Raw genomic sequence first — 19,660 nt, 5'->3', positions numbered from 1 at the left:
ACCACACTGAGACAAAGATGCTGCACAAAAACACTGATGTGGACAAGTGACACAAAGGTGAGATATCTGCTTTAACACAAGTGTTTTCAAACAGTTTGTTTCAGTTTGAGATAAAACTTCTGTAATGAGGATTTTCTCTTATCAGTATGACTCGAACACGGTGGAGGAGACAGTGTGGAACAGTTCTTCCTTCAGCTGACCTCCGACCTCGTTTTGAAGTCTAATTGAAATCAGATGAACTATTGAGTTCTCAGCTGTGGCTTCACTCTAATCAACACAACATCTCTGTGGGTTTGTGTGGACTCTGCAACCATTAATGTGTAAATGCTTCTGCTGTTATTCATGTAGTTTGAGTTCTCTGTATGCTGTCTATTTAGACTGCAGCTAACAATGATCTTCATTACTGTCCATTCTGATAGCTAAAGAGAGACAGCAGATAGCTCGGAGTGACGGCCATCGGGGCAGGGAGGGCTAGCTCCCCGACCTGCAGCTCCCAAGAGGGAGCACCCAATCCTGCCAGGAAGAACCCCACAGAAACATACCCCCAGGGATGCCCGAGAGGGAGGGGGATGAGCATAACAATTTGACCGAACTATCGGTAATGAATCAGGCAAACGGACAATGGAACACAAGCGCAGTATGCATCTGCGGCAAGCTCTGCAAAAACCTGAAGGGCCTGAAGATCCACCAGGCAAGGATGGCCTCTCTTAGGAGGGACTTAGTGAAGCAATGCTCAGGAATGGCAGCTGGCTCAACAGGTCCTGTTGCGCCGGCTACAGAACCTAGTGAGACGGAAGAGGAGCCACGTCCGGAATCACAAATCCCACTTGGCAGGAATCCGGAAGTGGCCTGCTGCCAACAGCAAGGAGCGGCCAAAGCTGGACGAGGATGTAGACAAATGCCCAGAATCTATCTCAAAGGACAGTGTAGACCGGAAACTCCTGACCATGTATACCATCACAATAAACACAGGAGCAGATCGGTTTGGGGTTGAAGAAAAACAAGGAGCAAGCAAGCCGGCAAAGCTCAACCGGCGAGAGGCCATGATTAGTCAGCTGAGACAAGAGCTGAAATTCCTGAAACGTCAGTTTAAGATGGCCAAGGAAGACAAATAGACTGACAGAACTCACAAACATAATAAGAATAAATTAATCTCGTTGAGGAGGGTGGAATGGCACTGAAGGAAAGGCAGGGAAAAGTCTTGGAAATGTAGTCCTTTTATTGGTAATCCTTTCGGCTTCACCAAGAACCTACTGGGCCAGATGAGTAGCGGCCATCTCTCTTGCCTGGTAGAGAAGATTGACCATCATCTCCACGCCACCTTCAGCAACACACGGAGAGACTGTGAGCTCGGACCTTGTAGGGATCTGATCCTCAGTCCCGAAGGGAGGAGTTCCAGGAGTGCCTGAATGTCTGGAGCACACAGGTGTGGTGACGCAGCTGATCCAGGAGGCAAGAGAGAGAGAGAGCAAAGGAGACCTGGCAGTTCTCTGGCTCGACTTAGCCAACGCCTACGGATCTGTTCCTCACAATCTTGTTGAAATCACACTGGCGAGGCACCACATTCCAGACAAGATCCACAACCTCATTATGGGCTATTACAACAACTTCAGTGCGCGAGTCTCCTCAGGCCAAGTAACATCAGCTTGGCACCGCCTTGAGAAGGGGATAATTACCGGCTGTACAATCTCTGTAACCCTCTTTTCTCTGGCCATGAACATGATTGTTAAGACTGCCAAAGTGGAACGCAGAGGGCCCATGTCAAGATCTGGGACTCAGCAGCCCCCCATAAGAGCCTTTATGGATGACTTAACAGTGATGATCATCTGTCCCAGGGTGCAGGTGGCTCCTTCAGGGGCAACGGCTCATATCCTGGGCAAGGATGAGCTTCGAGCCACCTAAGTCCAGGTCTCTGGTCCTGAAAAAGGGTAAAGTGTCCGACCAGTTCGCTTTACCTTGGGTGAGTCCATCATTCCATCAGTAACCGAGAGAGACCTGTCAAGAGCCTGGGCGTGGAAGATCTTTGACAGCTCCCCGAAGGACTCGGCTGCCATACAACAGACCAAAAGAGACTTGACCACCTGGCTGTCAGCAATTGACAGATCTGGGCTCCCAGGATGCTCCCTGGCATCTACGATGTACCAGCAACGGTAGTTGTTGTCCATCAGTCAGTTTCTGAGGAGACTCCCGCGGTCCTTGAGCGGCATCGCCCTGTACGGCCACTCCACCAAGCTGCACCTTCCTTTCAGTGGACTAACAGAGGAGTTTAAAGTCACCCGGTCCAGAAAGATGTTGATGTACAGGGACTTCGCAGACACAGCAGTCGCAACAGCACGAATACTTGTGAAGACTGGGAGGAAGTGGCAGGCGCAAGAAGCCATCACTCAAGCTGAGGCGCGACTGAGGCATAAAATACTGGTGGGCTCTGTGGCAATGGGAAGAGCAGGTCTGGATTGCTTTCCTAAGCCTTGGTACGATCTGGCCTGCGGGAGGGAGAAGCACCGTCTGATCCAGGATGAGATTTGAGCAGAGGAGGAAGAACAGCGCTGCAGCAAGATGGCAGGCATGTCCAAACAAGGAGCATGGACCAGGTGGGAGCAGATTCCTGTAAAATCACTTGGGCGGAGCTCTGGAAAGCAGAACCATCACGCATCAAGTTCCTCGTCCAGTCAGTTTACGACGTCCTCCTAAGCCCAGCCAACCTGCACATCTGGGGCTTGGTAGACACTCCCTAGTGCAAGCTGTGCCAGAATAGGGGCACCTGGAGCACACCCTATGACCCCGGGACTTCACTGATGACCTGTCCAAATAGCACCAGAAGGTCTATCCAAATTCTGATAATTACTTTGTTGGTAAATTATTCTGTCTGTTACATCATAAAACAGTGTGGAAGACCCATCTCAGTTTCTCAGAGTCCAAGGCGATGGCATCAGATGTCTTACTTTGTCCATCTAAATCTAAAGAGATTCAGTTTACTGTGAAAAAACAAAAAAAACATTCAATCTGACACACTGGAGGGACTGATACCAGAGTATGGATGGTGTTTTTTCTTGGCTGAAACAATGAATCAATTTTCATGATTGGTGTAGAATAATCCTCAGTGTCTTCATTTTAAATTGTAGACTACACACAACCTGTTAGCAGTTAAACTGGCAGATGTTTGGATGGCTTTACATAGTTTTTCTAATGGACCTTCATATTTTCACCAAATGAGAAGCAGGTACAGAAATACTCGGATGGTTTTCCCTGGCAAATGAATATTTATTTATTTAGAGTAGATTACGACTGTCGGTCACAAACCAGGAACCAACCATCGGTGCAACCACAAACCATGATGTTTGATTTCTGGACAGGCATACAGTGGGTCCACGGGGAGTCACTTTGCTGTCAGAAGGAAGTCAGGAAATGTTGAACCAATCAAATCTAAGCAGGAAACTGGTTAATTCTGCTTCATGTGTGTTCTCAACACTCAGTAACCTTATACAGGTGACAATGTGATGTCATCATCACAGCTCCATCCTTTGTGTTTACACTTACCTGGTGGAGACCCCGTCTGCTGGGATTTCTGGTCAAACTGGCTTCTGTTAATTCGCACGTGATGCTTGACCTAAACCTGAGTCCAGACCACGCTACGAAACCTGAACCAAAGCAGAAACGCTGGTTTCACCAGTCCTTGATCCAGTGAGGACAGAGTAACAGAGAAAACATATAAAAACCTAATTAGTGATCCAAACAGATAGGATGGATTGACTGATGAATGCTGGGGGAAAAAGTTTCAACGTTTAAAAGATTAATATTTATTGCAGAACTTCAAAGTGCTTTAAAAGCAACTGGACTGGTGTTTCGCCTCTTATCCAGGAGGCTTGTTCAGTTCTTACTGACGAGTGGGGAGTCCCAGGCATTGCAGAACATTTCAGAACAAACATCCTGATGACTTACCAGCAGGCGAGTTAAAATGTACAGTTTACCCTTAGGGGGCGCTACAGGAAAGATCATTAAAGTGTACAAGGTTCATCCTCTTAAGAGTAGAAATATTTTCATAATCACAGTCAATTCATGACACAGTGACGGTCTCAGTTTGTCAGAGTCCAACGTGGCATTCAAATGTTTTGTCTGACAGAACTAAAACCCAAAGACATTCAGGTCCTGTGATACATAAAACAGTGGAGAGTAGAAAATATTCAGATTTGAGAGAGTGGAACCAGATCATTTTTCAATGCTTTGCTCAAATAGTCACCAGATTAATTTAGTGTCATTCAGCTAAAATATTAAGTGACTAATCGTTCTCTGTCATTTCTGTGTAGAGGAGAATTTGTCCTGATGGGGGCGCTGGAGCAGTAGTCAGGTTTTCACCTCTTGGATCATAAATTTGAAAGCACGGATCAGTTAAATGTCTGTAGTTGTATTATCAGTGGAGGTCATCTGTGTGGGTTTAAAGGCAGAATGAGTGCCTCAGTGCCTCCTCTTGGATGTGAGCTAACGACCCTGGTAGCTGCACCCTGCGGGGTTATTGACAGGGGGTAAACACCCACTACCAGCAACATGAAAATACAGGCGGGGGGCAGGATCTCTGGATAGACACCACCACACACTCCTTAGGATCAGGTTCTACGCAGCCTTATGGTAAATTTCTCTGTAAATAAAAATAAAAAACAGCAAATGTTTGAAAGAATACTGCAGCGGTGTTTATTGAAATCCACAATTCATTCACTGAGAGGAAAAATGACTGAAATGAGCTCTAAAAGTTTAAAAACACAGTGATGTTTGCTTTCATTGAACAAGTTAAAGGACAGATTTGTTGTTTTAAATCTGTCTTAATCCAAGAAGCTAATCTGAGGCTTCGGCAGTCTGAGTTAGACCAATCAGGTGGACGTCTGTTCAGCATGAAAGTCCCTCGTAGTCCGGATAAAACAGAAAAACTGACTGAAGATAACGACCAGGGTGAGGACACCCCAATGATGAGTGCTACTCGCTCTGTTGAAGCTTCATCATATTAAGAGATCTTTTACAGTGTGGTAGGGTTCTGAATAGATCACTGTATATATATTTATACACGTGTTACACTCATCATTGGGGTGTCCTCACCCTGTTCGTTATCTGCTGGTTCATGGAACGAGAGATTATGTACATAAACTACTACAATCAGAGCAGGACTCATCGAAACTGCAGAGGGCTCACTGAAGGACAAGTTCAGTCTTTAATACAAACATGTGGACTGTACGGGAGGAGGGGGAGGAGGCGGAGGCAGAGGTGGAGGAGGGGGCTCAGCCATCAAACCAACGCCCTGTCAGACTCCAGGTGTGGACGAGATATTAGGTGTCCAGGGCCCCTGGATGTGTTGGCTCTGCAGGAGCCTCTGCAGCTCCTTGAACTGCTCCACCGTCTGGTCCTTCACATCAGGGTTTGAGATCTGCAGGCGAATGCTGTCTGTGGACCAGCTGAGTTCTCCAGAGAACATCTCAGTCAGGATCCGTGCCACGACAGGAACCACCTGAGAACATCGAGAACCAAGTATGAACTGAACAATCATAGCAACGATGAGAGCCTGGTCACAACAAGAACTGCTTAACTGCCAGATGACGAGAATCACAAAAACCATTTCCGTTACGTTTTAAAACCTAAAAATGTTCTGCTGTCACTTCCCAGTTAAATTTTGATGAAATGACACATTTCATTTCCTTAATGTCAAACAGCAGAATCTTTAACGTCTTGTGTTCATCTATAACTGGGAGGTTTCACCTGATGCCACGTTAACAGACAGACCTGGACGATAATGAGCTTTTTCTCTTTGGGTTTGTTGTCGGGCCAGTCTTCCCCAAAACAGAAGCAGATGTCAAAGGGTGGAGGGTTCTGAGCTTCACCTTTCTGGAACAAGATCAGACCTACGGACAAAAGAAAGTTTTAACACGTGGCTCGACTCCGTCGAAACGATGCCTTTAGAGAGTTTTGTCACCTTGCAGGAAGTCATTGAGACTGAACACTCTGATCTTCTTCTCCCTCTCCATGGGGTTTGGCGGACCCTGCTCGGGCATGCCTGGTCCAGACCAGAAAACCTTACACTGACAGAGGCGGACGGCATAGATGTCCTGCTCCCAGATCTCCAGGATCAAACCACGGTCCATCACGTCTAGCAGAGCCTCGGTGTAGAACCGCTGCTTTTGGTTCTGGATCTCGGACGTCCCTGGGAACAGGACTTGCTGCAGGGTGACAGGTCCAAACAGGTCCACCTGCTCCGGGGTTGGCTCTAGATGTCCATAGTACAATCGGCAGCCTTGAGGGTTACTGACGATCAGAGAACCCATCATCCGGCCCCGGTACTGGAACTTCAGGTCCAGATCTGTAACTATGGTAACACAGAGAGGGCAGTTATTCTATCTGACACTATGCAAACAGGACCGGGTGCATTAAAATAACCAAAAAAAATGTTGCTACAGTTTAAATCAACAAGACTGAATGTTAGTTCATTGATCCACAATAGTGGCAGCAAAGTTTCTGAAGTTTCTGCTGTGATGAAAAATGTATTTGAGCCATGTGTAACCACAGAACCTGTTACACCATCCACCACACCTCCGCCACTGTGAGCCAATAGGTAGGTGTGACGTCCAGGTGAAGCAACATAACAGACAAGGATAAATAAAACATTTTATCCTCGTGTTAACATGATGCAGCTATCAGACGGACTCGGAGTAAAGCTGCAGTCTGAAGTTTATCACGTTCAAATAACAGAAATATTCACGAGACAGCATCTCAGAGGTCAGCCTCGTTAGGGTTAAGGTCGCAGAATGCAAAAGATAAATTGTGCTCGTATCACTCCCGAGACCAGGAGCAGTGTGGGATTCAGTGTCTCATTCAGGGGCACCTGGGCGAGGAGCCAGGAATCAAACCACCAACCCCACAATTAACAGATGATAAACTGGACCAGCTGACACACATCATGTCCAAGTCCTGACTAGAACCTTGATCCAGGTTAGTAACCAGTTATGGTAGGCTAGCTTGCCTGAGGGCTCGAGGCTAGCAGTTTCCCCTGCTTCCAGGCTTTGTGCTAAGCTAGGCTAAGAATACCTGGCATGCTGTCAAGAAGCCAGCCTTGAATGCTGAGCCACAGTCATCTTTATTGTCAAAACAAGAACCAAACACCACATCGCGTTAGAGGAGGAGTGACTGTGGAGCGCATCCAGGTGCAACCATGCAGAATTTCTGGCTTTTACCAAAAAACCTGCAGAGCCCTTTGATTCCTCTACATCACAAGAGTGAAAGAAGTTTGCTGCGAGATTTTACGGTTTCAGAATAGCAACTAATTTCAGCAATTCATGCAATGTTTACCAGGTGGGTTCTATTGTGTACTGCATTTTAGAACAGGGCACTCTAAAATACTCAATTCTGATTGGTCAATCGCCAAAATTCAGCAGCGTTTATTTCTGGACAGACGACCGCCTGATCAGGAATTCCTAACTGTCATTGGCTAAAGGGGCAATCCGTTAATGTACCAAGCTCATAACAAATAACAAACGCCTCCGGGATGAATAGAAGCCCTCTGCTTCTTCTATGTCATCGTGTCGGGGTTTATTTCTCCACAGGAACCTGCTCACTATAAATTATCCCTTACATATACAAGGCTAGCAATGTGCTACAAGAACTGCATGCAGTAACCCATAAATCACAGTAACCCCCTACAGGATACAGCAGGTGACACATACATACACATACTGACTGGATGGATAAACTCTCAAACCCCTCCAGGATCCCTGCAGGGTGAAGAACTGGTCCACAGATCCACGACCAGGACTGAAACTGTGGACCGATCCTTCAAGTCTCTTTGGGTTGGGTCCAATTGTTCTCATTCTCATCTCTTGGCAATTAAGGTTCCCAACAGATCTTTTTGGATCTTGTGGATCTGTGAAGATCTCAGCTAATCATCTGTAACATCAGAACAACTTGAAACCTGCAGTTTCATCTCAGAGATGAGAGGTTGTACTCACGTGGGACGCTGCTCAGCAGGTCATACTTGCAGGGCTGGTGGTTCTGAGGGTCCCCCTGAGTCTGGACACACCCCATGCTGCTGGCATCCATTAGTGCTGCCCCGGGAGGAGCAGAGGCAGCCGGGGTGGTGAGAGAATTCAAGTCCTGGAGTCTGTTAGAGAGTCCCGCAGGATGTACGAAGCTCCCCTGATCCACCATCTGACCTTGAGTCTGGAGGTCAGAGGTCATGGGGACCGCTCTTTCCGGTAGGACAGGTACCGGGATCACATGTGGAGGTACAAACGTCCCGTTGGACAAACTGAACTGATTCACGTCTGAATGAGCTGCAAATGAAGGGGGGGGGGGGGTCACTCATTACAACAGTGAGGAGCTGCGCTGTAAAGTGAATGTTTTGTTTGTATTTTAACAGAGAAAAACATTTTTTACTTTTGCTTGTGCAATCTGCTGACTCAGCTGGTCTTCACTCGGATTTATTCAGTGAAACTGCTGCTAAAGTGAATTTAGTGATGTTTCACTGTTGTTATGTGTAAATCAGCTTTGTTAACTATCCTACAACTGAACTCTCCACCAAATGGAACAGAAAAGGGTCCTTTCAACATTCTGCTTTATCAAACTTGGAGAAACCCAAGAAAAACCAAGACACTAAACCTTCCAGGTTCTGGGTTTGGGTTTGGGGTAATTAAGCTCCTGCAGCAGTTTGTTTATTATTCTCCCCAGAAAAAGTGAACTAAACTTTTACTTACTGATCGTGAGCTCCATCAGATTTGGCATCTGAGAATAAAACAGATATTTGTTGTGGAGTTAGTCAGGCGATCAAAATATGAACAGTCCGTAGTTTTACAACTTGAATTTCTTACCTCGTCCTCCTCCTCATCATCAGCAGCATCTGAAACAGAAAAAAAATCACAGTCAACAACGATTCAACAGAAAAAAGGATCTGTAAATGACCCAAATTCATCCTAGTTAAAACATGCAGTTTTATTTTGAAATGTACGTCTTGTGTTGTATGATGCCATTTCCTGTGTTAAAGGAAGTCTTTTATTTTTCAAAAGGTCCCAACACGCGTAGCGAACAGAAAAAAGTAAATGGACACGGTAACGATGGTAACGGCATACGGAGAAAGAAGTGATTAAAGGGTGTAAAAGAAAAACGTGAGAATATGAAGGAATTTAGCGCCAGTTGAATGTGGCAACAAGGTACAGTAATGATATATTCCATGTTTTACGGTATAAACACCTGTTTGATAATTTGTCTGTGAACAATTAGAAATGTAGCAACATGATGTTCTGTCCAACCAAAGCCAGCAAATCAATAAACACGGGTCAAACTGATCAGTATTGATCACAGACTCTAACAAGCCTATCAGATCATATTGGTTTATTTATTTTGCTGGCAAGTAGCAGAAAAAAAACATATATACAGAATGTTTAACTGGGATGAGATGAATGAAATGTGGATCATAGTTCAAACTGTAGAAACTGAAACAGTCAAACGTTTGTCGTCTTAGAACAACTTTATATTCTTCGTCAGGATAATCAAGCGAAGTGCTTTACGATGGACACAAGGACAGTCTGAATATAAAATCAGACTGCAGAGGTCATAACCTCAGCGTGTTCAGAGCGCCCCCTACATCCTGTACACATAACGACACAGGTAAAGGTGAGCTCCCTCACCTGTGTTCCCGGGCTGCTCACAGACCTCGTAGATCTTGTATGGTTGGACTGGAGTCTCTTTGGTGCCGTCGTATTTCAGCTGAAACTCTCTGCTTTTGTTCAGAGCACAGCGAAGGTTCGCTTTCCATTTTGCAGGGTCGGGTTCATCCACACCTTCCTGATATTTACCTGTCTCCAGTGCCCACGCCTGGAAGACACACAGCAGGACTGTATTAAAACACAACCTACCAAAACATAATGTAACATGACGCTGTGTAATGTAACCTGTGACGATAAAACGTGACGGTTTTACACGAAAACAACTGATATAACATGTTAATCAGTGAGCTTTAGAGATAAGATCAGACTTTATTAATCCCCAGCCAGGGACATTCAGGTGTTACAGGCAGCAGGAAATAAAACAGAATAGAGAAATACAAAATAAAAGCTGACTATACATATGTACATTTTACACAAAGAACTATAAAAATATTGCGGGATGGATAATAAGTACAGTTTTTACACTGTTGCAATACACACGTACATGTTATTTTTCGAGAGAGCCAGGCTAGCTGTAGTTTAATATTTAACAAAGAGACAAAATAAAAGCATCAGTCTGACTGTCAGAGAGGCAGAGAAGAGGAACATTGCACTACTACGTTCCTCCTCAGTTCAGCATGGATCATTTTCAACATATAAAACGGATGTGTCCTTTTATTTCACACGTGTAAAGTCTCAACACGGCGACATGGACGGCTCCACACTGGGGCTAGAGGGTGCTATAGCCCCGTCAAAAATCTGTTTAGCCCCAGTTAAGCCCCTCCAGAATTTTATTTCATATTATAATACATGTATATTAAGTAAAAAAAAAAAACAATTTCAATAATTTCATTGTATATTTCAATATTTCTTTTAAGTTAAAAAAAACATTAAAAAATTCATGAGTTCCAGTCCATCCCCGCTGGCCTGTTTCCCATTGATTAGTGTAGCCCAGAGCGTAGCCTATGTGTGTGTGTGTGTGTGTGTGAGGGGAAAGGGGGGCGTGTTTTGTCACCATGGATACACGTGCGTTCGGCTAGACTGGCTAGCTAGTCCGCTGCCTGCAATATGGATCGTTTCGTTATAAAGAAAAAAAAAGTGGTAGAAGAAGATGAAGAAGGAGGAGATCAATCGAAAAATGGTTCTGAGGGAGGAACTGCTGAGTCAGAACATGAAGCAGCACCAGAGCAGTCCGTCGCTGCAAGCTGCTCTACAGGCCCTACCTGCACTGCTGCTGACACAGGTACCGCTCCCTCTGATCTAAGCCGGTCACCTGTTGATGAACCAAGGCGGCCTCTTCTCCGGCGTTATCCGGCCACAGAAGTTGGACACCAGGATCGGGTGTTTGTTGTTTCTTCTGGCTATTAATTCTATTTTTGACCGTAGCCTATGTTGTGATCCAAATGAAGCTGTTCTCGTTGCTGGTGCATTTTGCAGCCTTATTAATTTCACTGTTACTTCATCTCTTATGATGTTGTGATCAAAGACAACATTGTCAATGCATAGTTGTTTGTTTTCATCAAGTGCTATGGAATAAATACATTTGTCACATTTTGGGTATCGTCTGGTTATTGGCAGGCGCATGGTCGCTGTCCGGTGCTGAGTCTGTCACTTTTGTACGTGAAACATTTTAGCCATTGCTTTATTGTGGTCGCTTGTATGAGGCTTAGTTATTTTATTGAATATTCTTTGGCCAAATTCAGTTAAAAAATACTCGAGTATGCTTGTGCTGTGTATCAAATAGCTGCTTTTATTGAAAAAACGAGAACCTCTTTATAAAGTTACCAATCATGAAAATCGATTATTTTCTTAGCACCCTCACGTATTGGTTAAGCCCCCCCTTAGCACCGGTAGAAAAAAAATCCTGGCGCCGTCCATGCACGGCGAGCAGAAATAAAGCAGAAGCAGCGAAGGAGGACGTGACATCTTCAGCAGTTCAGTGAGGAGCCAATCAGCAAGTTTCGAGTTGTTTTAGAGAAACAGTGAAATGAAACCGAGGCTCAAACAGGAAGTGGAAGAAGTCCAGCAGTTCCTTCTTCTTCACCACTATTTATTCTCTAAATTCACTTGATGATGAACTCAGAGCTGTTTAACCTCCTCAAACCATGAACCCCCACTCTTTATGTTAAAGTCATGCTAATCTAACATGTTTCACACTCGAGTCAGTTGCATCACGTCGTCGACCTGAACTATTTCTGTAAAAACCGTCTGAACTGACGTCACATGAACAGAAGGAAGTTTAATTTGCACAGAGGTTAAAACTGTTGAAAACAGTTTGAAAACTAATTTAAACTGTTTTGGATTGTTTTAAACTCCGTTAAATATATCAAACTCTATAATTAATGGACTCTGTGGCGGTTAGAACCGTCTGACACTGACCCCACCCCACCGAGCTCTTTCTGTAGTTTCTGTTAATGATATAAATTCTCTTCGACTTGAAGAAAAAAAGCAAAAACAAAACTGTATCCCAGCGAATATCTCCACTAAATCTGGAGCACTATGACAGGAAGACCTGGGTTTTGTTTTGTTGATGCCATGAATGAAGAACGGGTTGAACCAACAGCTCCTTCAGAGATTCATGCTGTTTCCCTTCGAACGTCACAGGAAGGAACACGAGACAAACATTCTGACGCAGGTTACTATTCACAGGTCAGTTTTGAGGTGTTTAAAGGTTAATCTGACCTTGAAGATGGTGTTTTCCTCTTCTGACATCGATGTGTGGCGTGTAGCGTGTTTCCAGGGGATCTGGAAGAGTCGGTGGTCTGGACTGAGCCACTGCAGACCAGGGTACCTGCCGCTGTTCACCTGAGCCAACAACCAGGGCTTCAGGCGGATCCTCCGGGGCTGGACACTCATGGTGGGGGCAATGGGAACACTGGGAGAAGGACTGGGAGGATACTGGAAGAGACTGGGGGGAACAGCAGAACAGGATTAGGGTGACTGAACTGTTCTTTCGAAACCCCCACAACAACCATCATTGCGATGTGGTTTTATTATGAGGTTTACTACTGATCTGAGATCAGCTCGTCAGTCTGTCAAGGCACTGCTTAGTCCTCTCAGTGAAACCAGTGCAGTATGATGTCCTCTGTAACCATGACGATGTCACAGTGATGTCATCAGACTACAGATGTTCATTTAAAAGCTTTTAGAACTTGATTTAACAATTAAACTTCTATTATTAAGTGCTGAAATATAAATGGGTTCAGGACGGTGGGTATTTCTGAGGGATATTCAGTGTAGAGGGGTCAAGTATTTCATAATATAAAAATAAGAATAATAGAAATGTGATTCTACAGTTAAAAAATAGGAAGCTGCTGTGTTGGAGGTGTAAACTGGTCCTCACAGAGACAGAAGGACAGAGAGGAAACACAAAGTCAGAAGTCACTCAGCAGTCTGAACATGACTCGGTTAATTAGTCAGTAAGATATTTAATCAGTTAGTTAGTTAGTTAGTTAGTCAACTAGCTGTGAAGTTTGAGTCAATCTGCAGTTTGGAAACAGTTCTCAGTGTTTTCACTTCAACATGTGTTTTGTTCCTGACAGTTTTGTTAAGTACGTGAGTCACATTCGTGGATCAGATCTCAGATCAGATCAGGGCCGACTTGAAACTGAGAAACTGAGATCATGACATCTGTGAGGTGTTGACGAACGCTCCGTCGTGTGTGTGTGTGTGTGTGTGTGTGTGTGTGTGTGCGTGCAGGGATTTTAATGATGGATTTACCTGGTTTTGGTCCAGGTCCTGGTCCTGCCGGTGAATGCCTTCCGTGAGTCGTTAAACAGGCGTCCGTTCAGATTTAAAACGTCTGCAGCGTCACGGTGACGTCAATAATCAATCAAACAAACAAACAGAAAAACGCCGCCGACACACATTGAAACCCCCCAGAAACTTCCGTGACAAACTGAGTTTGAGGGAACTCAGATGAGGATTAAGTGTGAGTCAGTGAGAACAACTGCTTCCTGCCAGAGAGACAAAATAAAAGTTTCAGTCGCAAAAACTAAATGTCTTATTTCAGTGTGATTTTATCAGCAACAAAATACGTGAACACACATACATACAGAGACTGTGAATACAATATGAGGTTTAAATATGGTGAATATTACAGTATAGATACAAAGATACAGAGAGTTGCAGTAGAAACCACTGAAGTAAACCTTCACATATCCGGTACTACAAGCCTGCTCGTCACTGTTCGTTTACTTTATTTTTGCTAAAGTATAAGAGTGCGTTAAAAAGGCACTCGACATAGTATTTTACCTCCATAAAGTGTAAAGGAATAGTGAGAGTAAAACCAGCAGGGGCCCACATGTCCTGACTTTTAGTCCTGAATATGAGTCAGACTCCAAAAACACTGCATCCTACTTTTCCCATGATGCAACACAGTGGTATCTCTACTTAATACCTCCCTCCCAGTGTCTGTCAAACGCCTCGCCTCCAGTTTGCAATATAGGATTTTGTTGTATCAGTGCCAATGTCCAATGTAACCCTGGTGACATCACTATGACATCATTAGGGTTATTTTCTCACCCTTGACGAAACTGCTCCATGAGGAGTACACACACACACACACGCACGCACACACACACGCACACACACACGCACACACACAAAAAAAACACTTTTATTATTTTATTTAGGGTGAAAAATGGTCCTGATTGATGTCCTGAATTTCAGTCTGTTGCCAGCATTGTTCACATCTGCTCTTCAACCAGAAGATGGCAGTATTAGTCCATACTGAGACGCTCACATGGGGCTCCAGTTCATCACGAACCCAGGTTCTGATCCAACACACTAGTTAACCAGGTCCTGTGTTTCTCACGGCTCCGCTGGGGACATTTTGTCCTCGTGCCGAAGGGGACTCAGCTGATGTCACTTTTCATACGTGGCTGGAGAGCAGTTTAGCTCGAAGCAGTTCAAAGCTTGTGATGCTGTCTTTGACAACAAATAACACTCCCTGTGGGTCAGCTTAGCATGGCAGCTGGTTGCCATAATGCATGTCATAATACACCAGATCTGTTTGCACTCACAGGGCCAGTCCCCACTGACGTGTTCAAAAAGACTGGATGTAATACTACAGAGCAAATCCAGCTCATGTGGCACCTGAATGCACTGCAATACCTGAAAGTACACAACATGCATACAGCTTGAGCTAAAACACTGCACCGGTGCAGCCAAGTACACTTAAAAAGAAAATGATGTTCAGCATAACATCAAGAAAGACAAGTTCTGATGCTGAGAGGCCATTAACAGAATATTTTACAAACAATGCAGTGCAATCAGCACTGTGTGTTAATGACACATAAAGTTTACAGACTTCTACTGAGTGAGTCGATAGAATTCAGAGGTTGTGGGCGAGGTGTGAAAAAAAGAGAAGTCAACGGAGGTGATTCCTCTGAATGACTCCTAAGTTGTTGTTTCTTTAAGAAATGCATGAAGACATTCAAGTGAATCATGTGGATTTGATTCAAATGTATTAAAACACACCAATTTTGACCAATTTCCAATACTATTTGCTTATCTATGGCATACAGCCTGTAGGGGGCAGCAAGTCAAACCCGCTCCGTTTTCGCCCAAGACGAAGAAGGCGCACTTCCGCCCAAGCTGTTTGCTGCAGTCCGACATGCCAGCTGGAAAGTTGCATTTTTTTGAACAAAAGACAACATTCAGACACAAAAGTAGAGTTGTACGTTGAAGTGTTCACTTTTGTGACGGTCCATAGTGAACCGTGTGACAGACAGAGCTGGAAAGAAGGTTCGGTTATGAGGGCGGAACCTAACGTTAGCGTCCTTTAGCAAACGTTAGCTCACAATTCAGGCAGCGTTCTGTATGTAATATAACGTTACCGCCACACGGGGGTTAAAGCCCCAGAAAGCCCCCACAGATTCCTGCCAGAGGTTTATTCTTGTCAGGCAAGGTTCATTAAAGCCGCTGAAACTTTACAGTAGCAGCCGGCATTGGTTGATCATAACTGAGTACATTTACGCAAGTAAAATATATATATATACATATATATATTAAGAAGACCTCAGTCGTAAATCCTCCATTGTGATGGTAAATGGCTCAAATGGAGCGGTGTTTATTTGTGGATAGAAGAGCTGCTGCTCAGGAACTCCTACCAGTCAGAGACTGAAGGGTCAATCCCTTAATGTACCAGGCTCAAAAACACATTGGCAGCTGATTTGAGAGGCAAAATATGGAGCATTTTGCGGACGTTGCTTTTCATTTGTTTGGAGAGGACAAAACACTCGACGTGTGGCTGGAGAATGACATGTCCCCAGCAAAAAAGACAAGAAAAGTAAAGAACAGCGCTGGACTGTTTGATCACATTATTATTAGTATTATTAAACTTTCCAGGCCTAAAAATGGCATTACTTTTACAGACTTCATGAATTGACGAGAACCACTCTGTTATTTTGTGTCATTTCTATCCATTGGATGCTTTTAAATAACTGTTTAATATTGAGATGGAGCCTTGTGTTTTCTGTACTTGCACAGTAAAGCAGTTGTAGTACATCTGTGAGCCATTTGAAGCTGGACAGAAGAAATGATCAGTTGCTGAATGTTGTTGAACAACAAAAACATCTGTTCTCTTATTAGCATTATCATTATTATTATTTTAATTTGTAGTTTTAGCGAGTGGTTGGAAGAAATTCCATTTACTTAACTACTTAAGTACAATTTTGTGTTACTTCCTACTTTACTGCACTTTTGTTTTTTTTCCTTTGAGTATATTTTGATGCTAATACTTTTGTACTTTTACTGAAGTAAAATTTTGAATGTAAGACTTTTACTTCTAACAGAGCATTTCTACACTGCGTTGGTACTTTTACTTAATCAAATAGTCTCACTACCTCTTCCATCACTGACAATAGGAGCAGTAGCAGTAGTAGTAGTCGTACGCAGTAGTGAAAGTAGTAGTAGAAGTAGTAGCAGCAGCAGCAGCCTGCACCTCCTGAGGAGGCGGAGGTCCTTCGGTGTGTGCAGACCCCTGCTCAGGACTTTTTTCTGACTCTGTGGCAGCCTCTGCTATCCTCTACGCTGTCGTCTGCTGGGCCCCGGGCAGCACAGAGCGGGACAGGAGGAGACTGAACGAGCTGGTCAGGAGGGCCGGCTGTGTCCTGGGCTGCCCACTGGACTCTGTGGAGGAGGGGGGTGATCTGGTACAAAAAGACACTTGGCCAACAGATTACTCTAAATATATTTATTCATCTTGAACACATGAGCCAAATGCAACACATTTAACATCTGGCAACATCTGAACCAAACAGCATGAGAAAACATCAAATGACAGGCTGCAGTCTTTGCATTTCCACATCCGATAACTGTGAAAACAAAGGAAATAATAGTGAATTATTACAGACGATACACTGATCTGTGTTGGCTCAATCAACAGAACCAGTCGTCCATCTGCTGCTATGAAAACGTAGAGATGAGTGAGGGTCTAGTATTCAGGGTGATTTGAGGAAGAGTTAAAAAGGCGATGTTACCTGTTCAGGTTGAATGAAGCTACAGAGAGCGATCTTGTGGTTCTGAAAGAATACAAAATAAAATAAACGATTACTACTCTCTGAGGATCACATCACACAGAAATGCAGATAATACAGTAACTGCAAAATGTGGGTAAAATATCAAGTTAAATATGAGAATTGATATGTACATAGAATAAGGTAATATACAGTAATAAAACAGCCACATGTCCAATAATCTACCTACAACCCCTTCTGCTGGATGACAGGATAACTTTAAAGTCTTTCTCTCTCAGCAACAGTACCGCAGAGAAAAACAAATACAGTCCGAGTGAAGCGCTGGAGCCGCGGACGGACGGTATCTAACTGAAGCCTCGAGCGGCAACAAGTCTGAGAGCCGCTGTGGAGCGCTAACTCCATGCTAACTCCATGCTAACTGCGGCTAGCGTTAGCGGTTAGCGTCCGCCGCTAACACCCGCTCCCCAGCTCACAGCGGCTCTCCTGCTCGGTAAATTACCACAAAGCACTGGAGGCTCTCGCTGTTATCGGCCCGCGGCTTCAGTGCATCATGTGGGCTGTATTTCCTTTCCTTTGCGGTGCCAACTGCTGCTGTAAGGGGCAGGAGGCTACGCAGCCGAGCCCGAGAGGACGGGCCCGGTTTGAATGTTTGCTTTACAAACTGCCACGAACAAAACTCCAGACTGCCTTTAAGCAATATTTGTTTAGCCCTGTATGTAGCCCAACTGGGCTAGCGACGGCTTTTGGCCATCTTACGTTACCGATACTTGTAAAAACGCCCTATAAACTTAATTCATGGGCATAACGTTACCGGTAAATGTTAGCTAGCTAGCAGCTACTGCCAGCTAAATTCATGCCGGCTATCGTCCCATTTAAGCTCGCTAGCCACCGCCAACGATAGCTTGCTAGTCAGCTTGAATTGGGCTATTCTTTGCTATTTTAACGACACAAAACACAAAATCTTTAATTATCAGCATCTGCTTTACTTGCGTTTCTTTTTAGAAGATGTCATCAATGTAAATAACACGATGTGGTCGAGCGGTGCAGTTTCAATGCGCATGCGCATATCACATTTGACTCAAACCACAGATATGACCTGCAGGACACGAAGAAAAAAATAATTTGAAGGAAATCAAATCGTTGATAAGACGTTGAATAAAACACAGTGAAGTACGTGTTATGAAATCAAAACTGTTACGGCTGTATATTTATCAGAAGCTTTCTTTTGAATTTTGCAGCTAAAATGTCATTCTACGGCGCATGCGCCAGTGTCATCACTGATCAAAGTTGCGAGACATCAAAGGCACGGGTGACGTCACATGAAGCTTTGAAACAGTTTGACTCTAAGATATGATTTCAGGCGGATTCATTTCAGAAACTACAAACTGCTATTAGAAGGACTTTGTTAACGTGGAAGAGACACAGAGCGAATAAATACTTTCATTATTTGTTTTATCTGAACTGGATATAATGGTTGATAAATCTTTTAATTCATTGGCTGCGAATAACTTCTTTCCTGAACTAAACATGTCTGACCATAATGTAAACACGCCTCTGTGCGATTCAGAGGCAAAAGATGAATCGCACAGACTACATATGACAGAGGAGCAACAAATACCTGAGGTTAATAAGCTTCTACATCTTGACCAATCAGAGCAGAGGGTGCATCAGTTTGAGTTCAATAATATTGGGGCTGAGGAAACCAGGATGCAGGAAACTTTCATAAGATATCTAGAGGATGAAGAGTTGTTTCACGGTGATGGGAATGAAAATATCACTGTTGCAGTGGCCAAACGCAGACCTCCCAGAGGAAACACACAGACGGACGTCGAACAGCTGGAGGAAGCACTACAGAGCCTCCTGGACAATGAGAAGATTCTGGAAAGAAAAAACAAGAACCTCACTGCTGACATGGAGGTACTTCAATCAAATCTGAAGAGAAAACAACAAGAGATTGAACTGCTGAGGGCAACAGTGTGTGAGCTTGAGGATCAACTTGAGCACACCCAGCAAGCCCATAGAGCTGAAGTGGCCACGCTCAAATCTAAATTAGACTCAAAACACGCACTGAATGAATGTCTACAGGCAGATGTTCATAATCTGTGGGAAGAGGTTGAATCTCTGAGGAAGGATGACCTGGTTGAAAAGCTGAAGCAAGAACTGTGTGACCTTCAGGAAAAGGAAGACTTTCTGACGAGGCACAATGAGAGGATGGCCACTGACTTGAGTGATCTTGGGTCTCAGATAGTGGCAAAAAGCAAAGAGAATGAAAACCTCAAGAGAGCTGTGGAAGAACTTGAGTCCCACCTGGTGAAGAATAAGTGGTCAGCCTGTGAAACTGCTTGCAAGCAGCGACTGTTAGACAAGCTTTACGCACACAAAACCAGCATAAGACAATCAGTCTATGATCTTGAACACCAGCTAGAGATGATGCAGGAGGCGATATCTGCTGGCGTCATGACTTTCCAAGAGGAATGTGGGATTTTACCTGAAAATAAAGCTCAGCCA

General features: G+C 44.2%; 1 protein-coding gene, 1 long non-coding RNA gene and 1 pseudogene across 2 annotated transcripts; 1 reads left to right on the top strand and 2 right to left on the bottom strand.

The window, feature by feature from the left end:
- The first annotated feature begins 601 nt into the window (after positions 1–601).
- On the top strand, positions 602–4,341 carry LOC121626105 (annotated as a pseudogene).
- A 329-nt stretch (positions 4,342–4,670) lies between these two features.
- Positions 4,671–13,575, bottom strand: irf5 (interferon regulatory factor 5). Its single transcript, XM_041963558.1, has 9 exons — positions 13,392–13,575; positions 12,354–12,579; positions 9,654–9,840; positions 8,838–8,866; positions 8,724–8,751; positions 7,980–8,303; positions 5,954–6,343; positions 5,764–5,882; positions 4,671–5,491 (listed from the first exon to the last, which is right to left on the bottom strand). The coding sequence occupies exons 2-9, from the start codon at positions 12,525–12,527 to the stop codon at positions 5,288–5,290; spliced, it is 1,455 nt and encodes a 484-aa protein (XP_041819492.1). The 5' UTR covers positions 12,528–12,579; positions 13,392–13,575; the 3' UTR covers positions 4,671–5,287.
- A 3,357-nt stretch (positions 13,576–16,932) lies between these two features.
- On the bottom strand, positions 16,933–18,207 carry LOC121626001. Its single transcript, XR_006007934.1, has 3 exons — positions 18,139–18,207; positions 17,156–17,197; positions 16,933–16,990 (listed from the first exon to the last, which is right to left on the bottom strand). It is a non-coding gene; the product is annotated as an uncharacterized LOC121626001 (long non-coding RNA).
- Between the last annotated feature and the right edge of the window lie 1,453 nt (positions 18,208–19,660).

Source organism: Chelmon rostratus, chromosome 22, assembly GCF_017976325.1.
Source record: "Chelmon rostratus isolate fCheRos1 chromosome 22, fCheRos1.pri, whole genome shotgun sequence".
NCBI classification, from domain to species: domain Eukaryota; kingdom Metazoa; phylum Chordata; class Actinopteri; order Chaetodontiformes; family Chaetodontidae; genus Chelmon; species Chelmon rostratus.
This window is presented reverse-complemented; position numbering and strand designations above follow the sequence as displayed.